Source organism: Lethenteron reissneri, chromosome 26 (genome assembly GCF_015708825.2).
Source record: "Lethenteron reissneri isolate LAM-NWPU_2019-01 chromosome 26, ASM1570882v1, whole genome shotgun sequence".
Classification (NCBI taxonomy): Eukaryota; Metazoa; Chordata; class Hyperoartia; order Petromyzontiformes; family Petromyzontidae; genus Lethenteron; species Lethenteron reissneri.
In genome coordinates, this window is record NC_083804.1 from 19,527,380 (window position 1) to 19,541,935 (window position 14,556).

At 51.1% G+C, this 14,556-nt stretch overlaps 1 protein-coding gene across 1 annotated transcript; it reads right to left on the minus strand.

Moving 5' to 3' along the window:
• Nucleotides 1-4,531: 4,531 nt before the first annotated feature.
• LOC133347969 (reelin domain-containing protein 1-like) lies at nt 4,532-10,799 on the minus strand. The gene is made up of 6 exons (XM_061560732.1): nt 10,780-10,799; nt 8,719-8,959; nt 7,877-7,958; nt 7,299-7,520; nt 5,849-5,991; nt 4,532-4,569 (listed from the first exon to the last, which is right to left on the minus strand). Exons 1-6 carry the CDS (start codon nt 10,789-10,791, stop codon nt 4,532-4,534), a joined length of 738 nt encoding a protein of 245 aa, XP_061416716.1. The 5' UTR covers nt 10,792-10,799.
• Between the last annotated feature and the right edge of the window lie 3,757 nt (nt 10,800-14,556).

The following is a 14,556-nucleotide window of genomic DNA, read 5'->3' on the forward strand; positions in this document are numbered from 1 at the left end:
GGGTGTGGACCAATCAACTTCAAGGACAGTGCATATCATTATCATCATCAGAGTTGTTTATTTTTATTTGCATTTTGACTGCTTGTATTGCGGTTATTGCAAACATGATGCCTTGTATAAAGGTGTCAGTTTTGTGCCAGTTTAAAGGGTAAAAACCTACTACCATGTATGTATAGTGTATATATCGGTTTCGTGCAGTGGGCGTAGATTGCCGAGTGCGCAGGCGGTTCAACTGCTCTGGGGCCAATGAGCCGGAGGGGTGACCCTGGCGCCGGGCTACACAGAGGGGGTGGGGGGGCAATTTGGTCAGAAGGGGCCCCCTTCATTCCTTGCACCAGGGACAATGGCCCAACACTCGATTTGACCGCTAGAGTATTTGGCTGCTATCAATTTCCGTATGATAAGCCACTTCATTGGGCGATCATTTGTGGCGATGTCTGTTGTGCAAAAAAGAGCTCTATAGTATAGCTCAGTGGGCCTTACGTGGTAACTTTAATTTTTAAATCATAACCAAGTACGCAGTCGATGCGGTGGGTAAATTATATTCTTACGTTACGGTAGCCCGTGCATTGATGGTCACTCTGTGTGTGTGAATGGACTGGGTTTTTTTTATCCGAACTTTTCCGAACTTTTCACTCTTGTAATATATCGTGACGGGTCGGGGGGGGGAGGGGGCTGGCACAAACACCCCATCACACACCAAAGACAAAAATCCTCCGTATATATTCTGAACAAACTGATAGACTTATGTGGCAAGTGCTGTTAGCGAGCACCTATGAAGGCCGGCACGGTACACGAGGGGGTAGGTGGCCAGCACCACGTCCGACCGCCTTTGTCTTCTCAGTTGCGATGTTTACACACCGCACCGGGCGTTAATTTACGGTCGGCTACACTGAGACATCTCCTTTACCAGTGGCAACATATAGTAATAGGGTCTTACCCTTTCAACTGGTACAAAAACTGACACCTTTATACAAGGCATCATGTTCGCAATAACCACAACACAAGCAGTCAAAATGCAAACAAAAAGAAACAACTCTGATGATGATAATGATATGCACTGTCCTTGAAGTTGATTGGTCCACACCCGAGACAGCTTTTCTTAGAGCCTAGTCTCCATTAGGTGTTGGACCAGTTGAAAGGCTAAAACTCTGTTACTACTACTTAACGGCCGGCTGTTAATTTGAGGCCGAGTCGACTTAGGGGTGTCTCAGGACCGGTTCACATATAATCGTCACTGGTGATAATTGTTTTTTTACCCTTCTATCTGGCAACAAAACTGACACCTTTTTACAAGGAGTCATGTTTGCATAGACCGCAATACCTGCAGTCATAATACAAACAAAAGAACATAACTCTGATAATGTGTACTGTCCTTGAAGTTGATTGGACCAATCAACTTCAAGGACAGTCTCGTCACTGGTGTTGGGCCGTGAGCTGCAATCGAATTCCGTGTTGCCGTGTTCGTAGCGCAGCGTAGCGCTCACCACCACACTACCACTCACACACACACACGGGGGGTGGGGTGGAGTGGGGTCACACGTATCGTTGTGTGGTGTGGTAGACCCCGACACAGCCGCGGTCGCACACACACCTCCCATCCCCCGGCTCCCTCCCGTCGCGCCCGCCGGGGAACTGGCCCAGGCTGTAGCTGTGTCTGCTCACCCCCCCCAGCTCACCACGCGACCCCGTCGCGACCTCTCCTCGTCCGCCTCGCTTGCGCCGGGGACCCCGTGGGCTGTCCTCCAGCTCCACGGCCGTGACCCTCAGGGTGACGATCATCACCCGCCGCCTCCTGGAGGGGGAAGGCACCAGCACCATTTTGGTGATTTCGAAAAGTGTATTGGTTTAGCCATGTTTGTTTGTTGTAGTACAGAGTTAGAATGATGGCCTTAATCTAAGTTGCCTTGTGGTTGTTGTTGTTGTTGTTTGACTTGCATCCCACTGGGATGTTTGCACACAGCGTTGGTGTACTATTTTGCTGTCTTTTCTTGGATTTTCTGTTTGCACTTAGTCACATATTCACTTTAAGATGTTTTTTGTTCGTGTTTTTGTTTGTTGCGGTTGCACCCGATTCAAGAGCCGAATGGCTCACAGGGCTATACCTAATACATGAACTTGAACTTGAACCACACGCGCTTGATTTGAAGCTTTCGTGGCTTCAGGAATCCATAGTCTTGGTTCTTTCGGTAAATTCACGTATTTTGGCTACACCCAATTTTAAAACCTTTTCAAACAGTCTGCCTCAGCAGCAGGCCATGCTGTCCCACCTGATGACGGGCGCTTGTGTTGCACCCAAAACGTCGTGATTTCTTTTACTTTATACCTACGTGAACCAAGAGTAACAATGTAAACCTGTTTAACACGCGACCAATATCATCCATAATAGAGGCTTTTTTGTGGTTAAATCGCGTAAATGAATAAATGTGTCGTTAAAACCCGCCACCACCCGACAGCCAACTCGTAAGGGTTGTCACGGCAAAAAAAACTAATCCTCACCACCGCTATCACCAACATTTGCTTCAATAGTTACTCTTCTATAAGAAGCAGAATAGTTAATGAGCCTTCGTCATAGTCACTACAATAAATTATAATCAACATCAATTATCTGGCTTGACCACCTGCATGTGAGATGGAAGTTGTTGCTCTGAATCTACATCAACCACACTAAAAAAGAACATCACTGTCACCACATCCACCAGCTTCACACCATCATCATCACCACTACATTTCAACCTTCACCCTCATCGCCACCATCTTGGCCCACCGCTATTGCCGCACCTGTGTACACATCTCCTGAGGACGAGGATGGCGAGAGGCGTGAGGAGGAGACACAAGACGGCCGAGACTCCCAGGGCATGCGGGGGAGACACGGCTGATCCAGCATCTCTGTCACCTCCAGCACCACCACCAGTAGCTCCTCCAGCAGCAGCTCCACCATCACCTGCAGCAAGTCTACCACCACCTCCATCAGCAGTGCCAGCAGCTCCACCTCCATCAGCAGCTCCAGCAGCTCCACCACCTCCATCAGCAGCTCCACCACCACCTTTAGTAGCTCCACCACCACCTCCAGTAGCTCCACCACCAATTCCAGCAGCTCCACCACCACCTCCAGTCGCTCCACCACCTCCATCAGCAGCTCCACCACCACCTCCAGCAGCTCCACCACCACCTCCAGCAGCTCCACCACCACCTCCAGCAGCTCCACCACCACCTCCAGCAGCTCCACCACCACCTCCAGCAGCTCCACCACCACCTCCAGCAGCTCCACCACCACCTCCAGTAGCTCCACCACCACCTCCAGCAGCTCCACCACCACCTCCAGTAGCTCCACCACCACCTCCAGCAGCTCCACCACCACCTCCAGCAGCTCCACCACCACCTCCAGTAGCTCCACCACCACCTCCAGCAGCTCCACCACCACCTCCAGCAGCTCCACCACCACCTCCAGCAGCTCCACCACCACCTCCAGGAGCTCCACCACCACCTCCAGCAGCTCCACCACCACCTCCAGTAGCTCCACCACCACCTCCAGCAGCTCCACCACCACCTCCAGTAGCTCCACCACCACCTCCAGTAGCTCCACCACCACCTCCATCAGCTCCACCACCTCCAGTAGCTCCACCACCACCTCCATCAGCTCCACCACCACCTCCATCAGCTCCACCACCTCCAACAGCTCCACCACCTCCAGCAGCTCCACCACCACCTCCAGTAGCTCCACCACCACCTCCAGTAGCTCCACCACCACCTCCAGCAGCTCCACCACCACCTCCAGTAGCTCCACCACCACCTCCAGTAGCTCCACCACCTCCAACAGCTCCACCACCACCTCCAACAGCTCCACCACCACCTCCAGCAGCTCCACCACCTCCAGCAGCTCCACCACCACCTCCAACAGCTCCACCACCACCTCCAGTAGCTTCGCCACCTCCAGCAGCTCCACCACCACCTCCAGCAGCTCCACCACCACCTCCAGCAGCTCCACCACCACCTCCAGGAGCTCCACCACCTCCAGTAGCTCCACCACCACCTCCAGTAGCTCCACCACCACCTCCAGCAGCTCCACCACCACCTCCAGTAGCTCCACCACCACCTCCAGTAGCTCCACCACCACCTCCAGGAGCTCCACCACCACCTCCAGGAGCTCCACCACCAATTCCAGTAGCTCCACCACCTCCAGAAGCTCCACCACCACCTCCATCAGCAGCTCCACCACCACCTCCAGTAGCTCCACCACTACCTCCAGTAGCTCCACCACCACCTCCAGTAGCTCCACCACCACCTCCAGCAGCTCCACCACCTCCATCAGCAGCTCCACCACCTCCATCAGCAGCTCCACCACCTCCATCAGCAGCTCCACCACCACCACCTCCAGTAGCTTCGCCACCACCTCCAGCGGTGTCGTCACCTCCAGCAACCCCATTACCAACTCCAGCAGCTCCACGACCATCTGCAGCTCCAGCAGCTTCATCACTGTCTACAGTAGCTCCACCATGACCTGCAGCAGCTCCATTACCACTTCCAGTAGCTATAGCAGCTCCAGCAGCTCCATCTGCCTCTCCATCCCTTGATTCTGTGGTGTTGATGTCATTAGGGTTATTAGGAGAGTCATCACCCCTTGCCGCCTCGTTATTGCCTTGAGGATGGGGCAGAGTGTCTCCATCATCACCAACATCAATGTCACCATCACTACCATCTTCACCACGGCCCACCACTTTGGCGTCTCCATATGCATTGCTGCGACCACCGCTGTCAATGTCGCCACGGTGGTCGTAGACATCAACATTGAAGGGGATGGAAACATCCTCCTCGTCCCCTCTTCCGATGCCATCATCCTCATTCTCCGGAGCTCCATCCCCTCTTCCACCTTCCCTAGAGTGTTCATGCGCTTCACTCAAAGCATCATCATCATCATCGCTAGCACTGCCACCACCACCACCCAAATCATCACCATGACCACCACCAGCGGCTAGTTCATGATCATTAGTGTTTTCTGTGACTTGTGTTACTGCTGATGCAGTAGTCGACAAGCTGTTGTTATTCATCACGCTGGCTGTTAGGGTATTTGCAATTGTCACTCTCTGTCCATGTGGTCCTGTTACTGAGTTCACATCAGCGTTATTGTGAGCTCTTACCTGTGGCATGCCTTCTTTTGGCAATATTAACTCTGTCGATGCTGACGGTGAACTGTCTGGTAAAATGGACCAAGACATCGTTGATGTTGCTGATAGAGAAGAAGATGATGGTGATGATACTTCTGTTACTTCTGCTGATGATGTTAATGATGATGTTGTCGCTGCTGCTGGCGATGTTATTGTTACTTCTGATAATGATGCAGCTACTGTTGCTGCTTCAATTTCTGCTGCTGATGATGGGGATGACGCTGGCCGTGTCGATATCCACACGGTAGACTTTTCCATTGGCCACGTTCCACCCGTGGTCAAACCTCCTGGAGTTTCACCACTCGTGAACTCATCATCACTCCACGCCAAGGTGGGCACCTCCTGGAGATGTCCACCTTCAACTCGACCACCTCCTGCAGCTCCCTGCTCCGCGACGTCTGCAGTCTGAGTTGCCTCGCCCAGCTTGTGGGTGACGAGTTCAATGACTGCACGGGGCGAGTCTTCACTGACTTCCGCAGTGGTTGACGGAGAAGTCATCATCAGTGTCGTCACCATCATCATCATCGTAGTCATTGTCACTGTAGCTGCGGTCTTCGCCTCCTCTCCCCATCGTTGGGTGGGAGTCGAAGAGGCTTGGAGGTCTTGGTGGACGGGTAGTGACGACGCGTTGGTGGTTCCTCTTAACAGAGTGTAATCATCACCATCATCGGCTTCACCATCACCTTTCCCGTCACCTCCGCCATCATCAGCAGCGAGGTCGATCTCGTTTTGGACGCTGTCGTCGCCGCTGGGGTCGTGGTGAGCGCGCAGGATGGGCGACTCCACGTCGGACCAAAACACGAAGTAGGACTGCACAATAGAGGCCCTGCCAGACAGACGTGCGGGGAAGCAGAGTGAGCCGAGAGTACAAGACACGAAGATAATGATGATGAAGGTGAATCACTATGTCAAGAAACTCTGAACACGTCTCTATCTTATATCAGTGTAAACTCGGTTTTAAATTAAAAAAAAAATGTGGCAAATGCGGCATGATTCTGATGCCCATGTGCAATGTTTGCTTCCATAGTTCTATAACATTAGCGACAAATGACAGCCCAATGCACCCCGCCCTTAACCGTCCACCTGATTGGCGATGGCATGGATTTCGATTGAGCAGGTTAAACTATGAGAACATGGGATTCTGCCGATTCCAAGCTCCGCCAACTCTTCTCCTTACATTTTCGTATCCCTGTTCCGTTCATCTGCCGATAGTGGGGCAGTTTTAACAGTAACCCCTTTGCAACTGGCACAATCGAGGCTGCTGGTGTCTTCGCAGCACGGGTGGTTTTTCCACCGGCTATTTCTCGTGCCGAGTCAGAACGAAACCATGATATACTGGCCTCACAATACATCTGAAACCGTCTGCGGGCCAAGCAGGGCCATGCACAGGGTTAATGACGCGTTCATTGCATGTAACATCGGTCAGTGCATTGTGATGACACAGCGCCACCGTGTCGGATATTTAATTCCGTGTGGCGTCGGTGGCAATGTTCGGCTACTGCGGTGGAAAAACATCGATCTGGCGCCTCGAAAATCGGGCAAGGGTCGGCTCAGCACGGCCTCGGCACGGCTTGATTGCACAGTGCATAGAGACGTCAACGTAGATTTATTTTTTTCCCAACAGTACCACAATGGAATGGCGATGTTCCTCCAAAAAATATCGACACAACAAACGACAGGGGTCATTCATTCCGTATTTAAACAACGCCGAATATCATTTCTTCTAGATTTGAAGCTTTCGTGACTGCAAGGATTCATAATCTTAGGTTTTTTCGGTAAAGTCACGTAGGTAAAAAAATAAAATAAAAATTAATGAAAGTAAAATGACAACTCACGACGTTTCAGAGTCAACACAAGCTTCCGTCTTCAGGTGGAACCGTCACAGCACGATTGCTGTATCAAGTATACAGCTATCGTGTATCAAGTACACAGCTATTGTGTATCAAGTATACAGCTATCGTGTATCAAGTATACAGCTATCGTGTATCAAGTATACAGCTATCGTGTATCAAGTATACAGCTATCGTGTATCAAGTACACAGCTATCGTGTATCATTGCGTTTGTCCACGTGGATGTGACACCACCGACGACTGTGACCCACGGTCCATCCCCGTCTCATGCCCGTCTCTCACATGAACCTCACGTCTCCGTGTGCGCCGTCCACGGGCGCTCGCCACACGAACGACAGGTTCCGCTTGAGCGACTTGTCCGTGTGCGTGACGCTCGCTCCGCCCTGCGCCAGCTGCGGCTGCCCCCCGTCTCCCGGGGGCTGCCCCCACGCGGGGCAGCGCAGGAGATGCGTCCCCGCTGGGCGGTGCGTGAACGTCCCCACCAAGCGCACGTCTCCCGGGCCGCTGGGACAAGCGGACAGCGCCAGAGACGGGGAGAGGGCACCAGAGGATGGTTGGGGGTCAGTGATAGGGCTGGTGGTAGTAGTGTCTGGTGGGCGAGTGTGCTAAGGGGATAGGGTTAGGGTCAGTGATAGGGCTGGTGGTAGTAGTGTCTGGTGGGCGAGTGTGCTAAGGGGATAGGGTTAGGGTCAGTGATAGGGCTGGTGGTAGTAGTGTCTGGTGGGCGAGTGTGCTAAGGGGATGGGGTTAGGGTCAGGGACAGGGCTGGTGTTAGTAGTGTCTGGTTTGCGAGCGTGCTAAGGGGCTGGTGTTAGAGTACATGTCCATGCCAAGCAGCTTCGGGTCACGGGGCAACTGACCTGTCTCCAGACACACGGGGCGTGGGGACGCTCCTCGCCTGCAACAAGAACCCCATGAAGTCCCGCGAGCTCCTAATGATCACTGAGTGGGGCAACGAGCGGAGACAAGGGGGACTTGAGCCACGATGGAGCAGGCGGTCTTTAGAATCGTCGTCTTGAGGCACTGTCTCGCTCCAGGTGTGTCTCGGCCGGTGGGCTTGGACTATGTCTCACCAGGTACCTATGTGGCCAACGCTCTCGCCGGGTGTGTCTCCCTACGTGTTGTGTGTGTGTTTCCATGCGTACCATCTCCGAATGTGTCATTGACCACTTGTGCCCCGGCGTTCCACCATTTGTGTCTTAAGGTCTTTCTCCCAAGGTGTATGTGTGTGTGTGCAACCACGTTGTGCCTGTCACCATGTGTGTTTCTGTGCACACAATCCAGGAATTTGGTACGGTGAGGAGCGCAGATGGTACATCTGCCAGTCCTCTCCATCGGTTAACCCATTACACCTGACCGTGTCCCGTGGCATCACGGCAGTGAGCTCTTGATACTTCATATGGGCTCAAGGTGCACCTAGCCTGACAAAAGCGCCGTGTTGCCGTCACCAGCACTTAGTGGTGCTAGGAGATTGTTTTCATCTCTCCGGGTGTGTAGCCCTGCGTGTCTCTCGATGTGTCTTTCTCTGAGTGTGTGTCGCCAGGTGTGAACGACAACCTGAGCCGAGGTGTGTATGCTCACGTGACTTCGGACGTGTCTGACCACGTGGCGCCAGGTGTGTGTCTGCACACGTAGTCCCACGTGGTGTTACCGTCCCGTGTGTGTGTGTGTGTCCCCAGTGACGCGTCTCGTCTGCCCCCACCCGGCACGTGTTCCCCGGGCCGGTACCGCGCCTTGCCCAGGACGATTCGAGCGGCCGCGGTGCCGGGAGGCTGGGTCCGCGCCCCGACGTGTCGAGGCCTCCCATCCAGGCAGGCAGCAGGGTCAGCTCCACGTGAGAAGGCGAGCGCGGAGGGCAACAGCTGCAGCAGTAGCAGCAGCAGCAAGAGCTGTGCCCACAGCCAGCGTGCCCCCACAACACGCTGTCTCTCTCCTCCTGCCTGCTGCGGGTTGAACTCCCACACAAACACAAGGATATCTTGTGCAGACCGATCGCCTGTGTTGTAGTTACAAGTGCAATACTGACTTTGTATCCCCAATTGCATGTGTTTATACAACGCACCAGCTTATCATTTAAGACTGAGCCAACCTAGGGGAGGCTATCGACAGCGTCAGATTCTTTGTTACAAATCGCATCCAATTGTATCGCAATGCACGAACCACTGCACGCCCCACCGCTCTCCGCCACGAATCATGAAGTTGGTGAGGTTTGTCAAATTTCAAACGTTGGGGGGGAGGGGGTGGGTGAGACAAAAAAATATTTTACCAACCCGGAATGACCAGTGTGAAGTATGGTCAAATAGACCCCACGATCTGCACGGCATTGATACACAAGAACGGACGCGTTTGGCAATTATCGTTGTGTTTGGACGTGTGGCTGGTGCCCTATACGTATAGCTAGAGACGAATCATTACTGAGTTGAGTAACATCATAATGTTCTAGAAGGGCTTAAAAGGCAGACATTTTACACGAGGCAATGCTGATACTTATATAAAGCATACGTCCGAAATGTTTGAAATTTGGGCTCGAAAAATATATGCGACAAAAATCTTTAACTTTTAAGGTTTTTTTTTTTGGGTTTGTTTACCCAAGCCTACGCGAACGATTGTGTGTGGGGGGTTGTTTGAAGGGAGCTGATGCCAAATATTAACATCGCGAGGGCACGAGAAGTCCGTCACTGGTCACCGTGCAGGGATAGAAACACCGCGGCCCCGTGACAACTCACTCACAGGCAGAGGGGCACGTGATGCTGCTACTGCTGCACGTCAATCATAGGGAATTGCGTGACCATACTTCACCACGATGGTCGGTGCGGGTTTGTCAATTGGGAATCTCAAGACCAGTTCAGAAGTCAATGTTCGCCGTGCACTCGCGAATTGAACTGAAGGCACCGGGTAAATAGCGCAATGCGCTAATCACTGCGCCACCACTCCACCCCGACTTGCACTTCATATGGATTTAAAGACTATGCACACTTTTCTGGTGTTAATCAAATAGCTTTTTTAAACCTCGACACATTCATCAATAACACCGTGGCCTTAAACGGAAACATCTGAAATATGCGACATTGTGGGCAAAATGTTCCTTCTTCATAACTCGCAATTCGAGAAGCCAGAGCGATTCTGAAGACAACAATAATTTTATTATGTTTTATTTTTATTATTTTATTACTTCCCTTCTACGTGACTTCACCGAAAGAACCAAGAAGATGAATCCCTGCAGTCACGAAAGCTTTAAATCAAAATTTTAATCTGAAGACAACAGTTGAAGACTGCACTTTACACGACGGGTCAAATGAAAAGCAGTACATTTTACAAACGCCACCGTTTCAACTCGGCGTATGAAATGTCCGAGTCTGCTTGCCATGTACGTGTTGACACCGATTGGAGGAAATACCAAACAGAGCAGGTTACACAATTCTAGATTTGAAGCTTTCGTGACTGCAAGGATTCATATTCTTAGGTTTTTTTCGGTAAAGTCACGTAGGTAAAAAATTTTAATTAATAAAAGTAAAATAAAATAAAAATCACGACGTTTCGGAGGCAACACAGGTTACACAAGCCGAGTCGCCAACATCCACAAATCTCGTGCGAGCCGACGGTTCAGGCACGAGCACACGACGTTCTGAACCAGCGTACGGCACGTCAACATCACACGCGCGTCAACATCACACGCGCGGTTATTATATTCCACACCCCACGAATTTATGAGTTGGGGAAAACCAAAGTGCGGAATGTTTGATGAAGTTGCAGCAAGACTTACGAAAAATGCCATTCCACCGACGAAGCGCATGCGTGTGCTCGCGTTGGAGAATGTGTGTGTGTGTGTGTAGGCATGCGTGAGCGGCGATGGGGTGTGTGTGTGTGTGCGTGTCAGGGAGGGAGCGGTGTGTGTGGCTGTGTGTGAGAGTGTGGGGAGCGGTGGCGCTGTGGTTCGCTCTACGCCGCGCTACGAACTCGGCGACCGGAGTTCGATTCCCGCTCACGGCCAACACCACCAGTGACGATTATCTGAACCGGTCCTGGGCCTCCCCTCGAGGTCGACTCAGTCGCAAATGTGTACCTGGTTCGGTGTGTAAAAACACCGCTACTGGGGAGACAAAGGCGGTCGGGCGTGGTGCTGGCCACCCACCCCCTCGCGTACCGTGTCGGTCTTCATAGGTGCTCGCTAACAGCACTTGCCCCTGCAGTCTGTTAAGGCTACACGGTGGATTTTGTGTCTTTGTTTACGCGTGTATGCAGAGGAGCGATGTCGCAGTGGTGAACGCACGGCGCTACGAACCAGGCAGGCTACCTGATTGTAATTCCAGGCAACAACTGACAGCGAGCGGTGTCTTATCCTGAACTCGTCCCTCCCCTAGGTTGACTCAGCCTTAAGTTAGTACCTTACTGGTCTATGGGTCAGAGAAAACATTGGCACCACTAAAGGTCGCCAAGGTTTCGTAGCACCGACGCATTTATATGGCTAATAAGAGTAAACGATTAGATGACACACTCATTTGCGATGGTTATCACGCGATTCACTGTCATTGGTCACACCAAGAAAGTGGAACCATGACCGTTGTGCCACCCTAGGTGTACCAAAAGTGAGATCAGGTCTGGGCACACATTGACTGCTGGGATGCGTGAGGACCAGCAGCAGTATTTATGTACGAGCACAACACCGGCATGTATTTGGATAACTCTTAATCAAATATAATATGTTGTGGAAGGAACGCAACTGGAGGACACTGCCGTGATTCGTATCTATGGAAATGATTCAAGGCGGATCGGGATCTAATGAGATGGCCGAGGTTTAGAGCGATTTCTTTTTTTTTTACAATTGGATTAATGAAAAGCACAACACGACCAACTTGTTTAAAGAAGAAAGTTTTCAACCAGTGCATCTATTTCTGCTGTTGCATTTGTTGCATGAAACGGATAATAGTCTGAAACGTCGCCTGTTATACATTCCGTTTAAGGCCACAATGTTGTTGGCAAATGTGTCGTGTTGTTTGTGATTGCTTACGGATCGCAAACAGTTTCACCGACAGAGAAAAAAACATAACAAAGGCTGAAAAGTGTGCGAAGAAGATTGCGAGCGATTCGTGCTGGGAATGACACTGAGAGACGCAATGAGGAACGCATGGATTGGAGACCTCGTGATGGGGGGGGGGGGTTAAGGGAAGTGAGCGTTCGCTTGGGGCAGGACACATCGCTAGAATGTGGTCGAGACTAATGAAGGAGTGAAGGAGCAATGGAGACTGTTCCCATGGTGCGGGAGTGGCAAGGATTGTGACAGGCGACAGTTTTGGGAGGGCTTCGTCCAACGGTTGATATAGATCAAGGGTCGGGAACCTTTTTGACTGGGAAAGCCATAAAAGCCAAATATTTCTAAATATATTGCATTGAGAGCCATATAGTATTATTATTATTTTTTTTACGTATTTTTAACGTATAATAAATTAAATATGTCTTACTTTTAATGCAACTTCTGGTGCTGCATGGTTTTGCTGATGGCCTTGTAGTCTGGTTCTCACGTGGTGAGGCTGAGCTTCATGCAGGCGTGACCCGTGACCCGTGAAATTTATCTTCAAAACTAATTTCTGTTTACTTTAAAATGACACGGTATTATTAAGCAATATCACAAGTATCTTAAAATCAGTTCCAAACTGATTTATTTTTATTTTTTTCAACTCACAATTGTCTGGGAGCCATATGCCGTCACCAGAAGAGCCATATATGGCTCGCGAGCCATAGGCTCCCGACCGTTGATATAGATCGTGGCTGATTATCACTGTACAACAAACACATGTTTTTGTTCCCGGATAGTAAGTGTTATTTCCTAATTGTTTATGCCTCAAAAGCACAGAAAATGGCTATTATTCCCCACAAACTTTGCTTTTGTGACCAGGACAGCGCTATTTTGAAATGTACATATTTTCAACGAGAACGCGTGTGTATTTGTGTCACGTAAAGTCCTGGTCACAAAGGCAAAGTTTCTGGGGAATAATATCCATTTTCTACACGTTTCAGGCATAAGCAATTAGAAAATAACACTTACTACCCAAGAACAAAAATCGTGTTACATAGAGATCTGGCCGGTAGTGTGTGGGATCGTTTGTGGTGTGTTTGCGTGTCCGGCCGTGCGGTGCACCTGGGCGGTGGACTCATGAGTACCTGGTGTAATGTGTGTACCTGGTGTAGTGTGTGTACCTGGTGTAGTGTGTGTGCCTGGTGTAGTGTGTGTACCTGGTGTAGTGTGTACCTGGTGTTGTGTGTGTACCTGGTGTAGTGTGTGTACCTGGTGTAGTGTGTGTACCTGGTGTAGTGTGTGTACCTGGTGTAGTGTGTGCACCTGGTGTAGTGTGTGTACCTGGTGTAGTGTGTGTGCCTGGTGTAGTGTGTGTACCTGGTGTAGTGTGTGTACCTGGTGTAGTGTGTGTACCTGGTGTAGTGTATGTGCACCTGGTGTAGTGTGTGTACCTGGTGTAGTGTGTGTGCCTGGTGTAGTGTGTGTACCTGGTGTAGTGTGTACCTGGTGTTGTGTGTGTACCTGGTGTAGTGTGTGTACCTGGTGTAGTGTGTGTGCCTGGTGTTGTGTGTGTACCTGGTGTAGTGTATGTGCACCTGGTGTAGTGTGTGTACCTGGTGTAGTGTGTGTGCCTGGTGTAGTGTGTGTACCTGGTGTAGTGTGTACCTGGTGTTGTGTGTGTACCTGGTGTAGTGTGTGTACCTGGTGTAGTGTGTGTGCCTGGTGTTGTGTGTGTACCTGGTGTAGTGTGTGCACCTGGTGTAGTGTGTGTGCCTGGTGTAGTGTATACCTGGTGTAGTGTGTGTGCCTGGTGTAGTGTGTATACCTGGTGTAGTGTGTGTACCTGGTGTAGTGTGTGTGCCTGGTGTAGTGTGTGTACCTGGTGTAGTGTGTATGCCTGGTGTAGTGTGTGTACCTGGTGTAGTGTGTGTACCTGGTGTAGTGTGTGTACCTGGTGTTGTGTGTGCGCCTGGTGTAGTGTGTGCACCTGGTGTAGTGTATACCTGGTGTAGTGTGTGCACCTGGTGTAGTGTGCGTACCTGGTGTTGTGTGTGCACCTGGTGTAGTGTGCGTGCCTGGTGTTGTGTGTGCACCTGGTGTTGTGTGTGTACCTGGTGTAGTGTGTGTACCTGGTGTTGTGTGTGTGCCTGGTGTAGTGTGTGTACCTGGTGTAGTGTGTGTGCCTGGTGTTGTGTGTGTACCTGGTGTAGTGTATGTGCACCTGGTGTAGTGTGTGTACCTGGTGTAGTGTGTGTGCCTGGTGTAGTGTGTGTACCTGGTGTAGTGTGTACCTGGTGTTGTGTGTGTACCTGGTGTAGTGTGTGTACCTGGTGTAGTGTGTGTGCCTGGTGTTGTGTGTGTACCTGGTGTAGTGTGTGCACCTGGTGTAGTGTGTGTGCCTGGTGTAGTGTATACCTGGTGTAGTGTGTGTGCGTGGTGTAGTGTGTGTACCTGGTGTAGTGTGTGTACCTGGTGTAGTGTGTGTGCCTGGTGTAGTGTGTGTACCTGGTGTAGTGTGTATGCCTG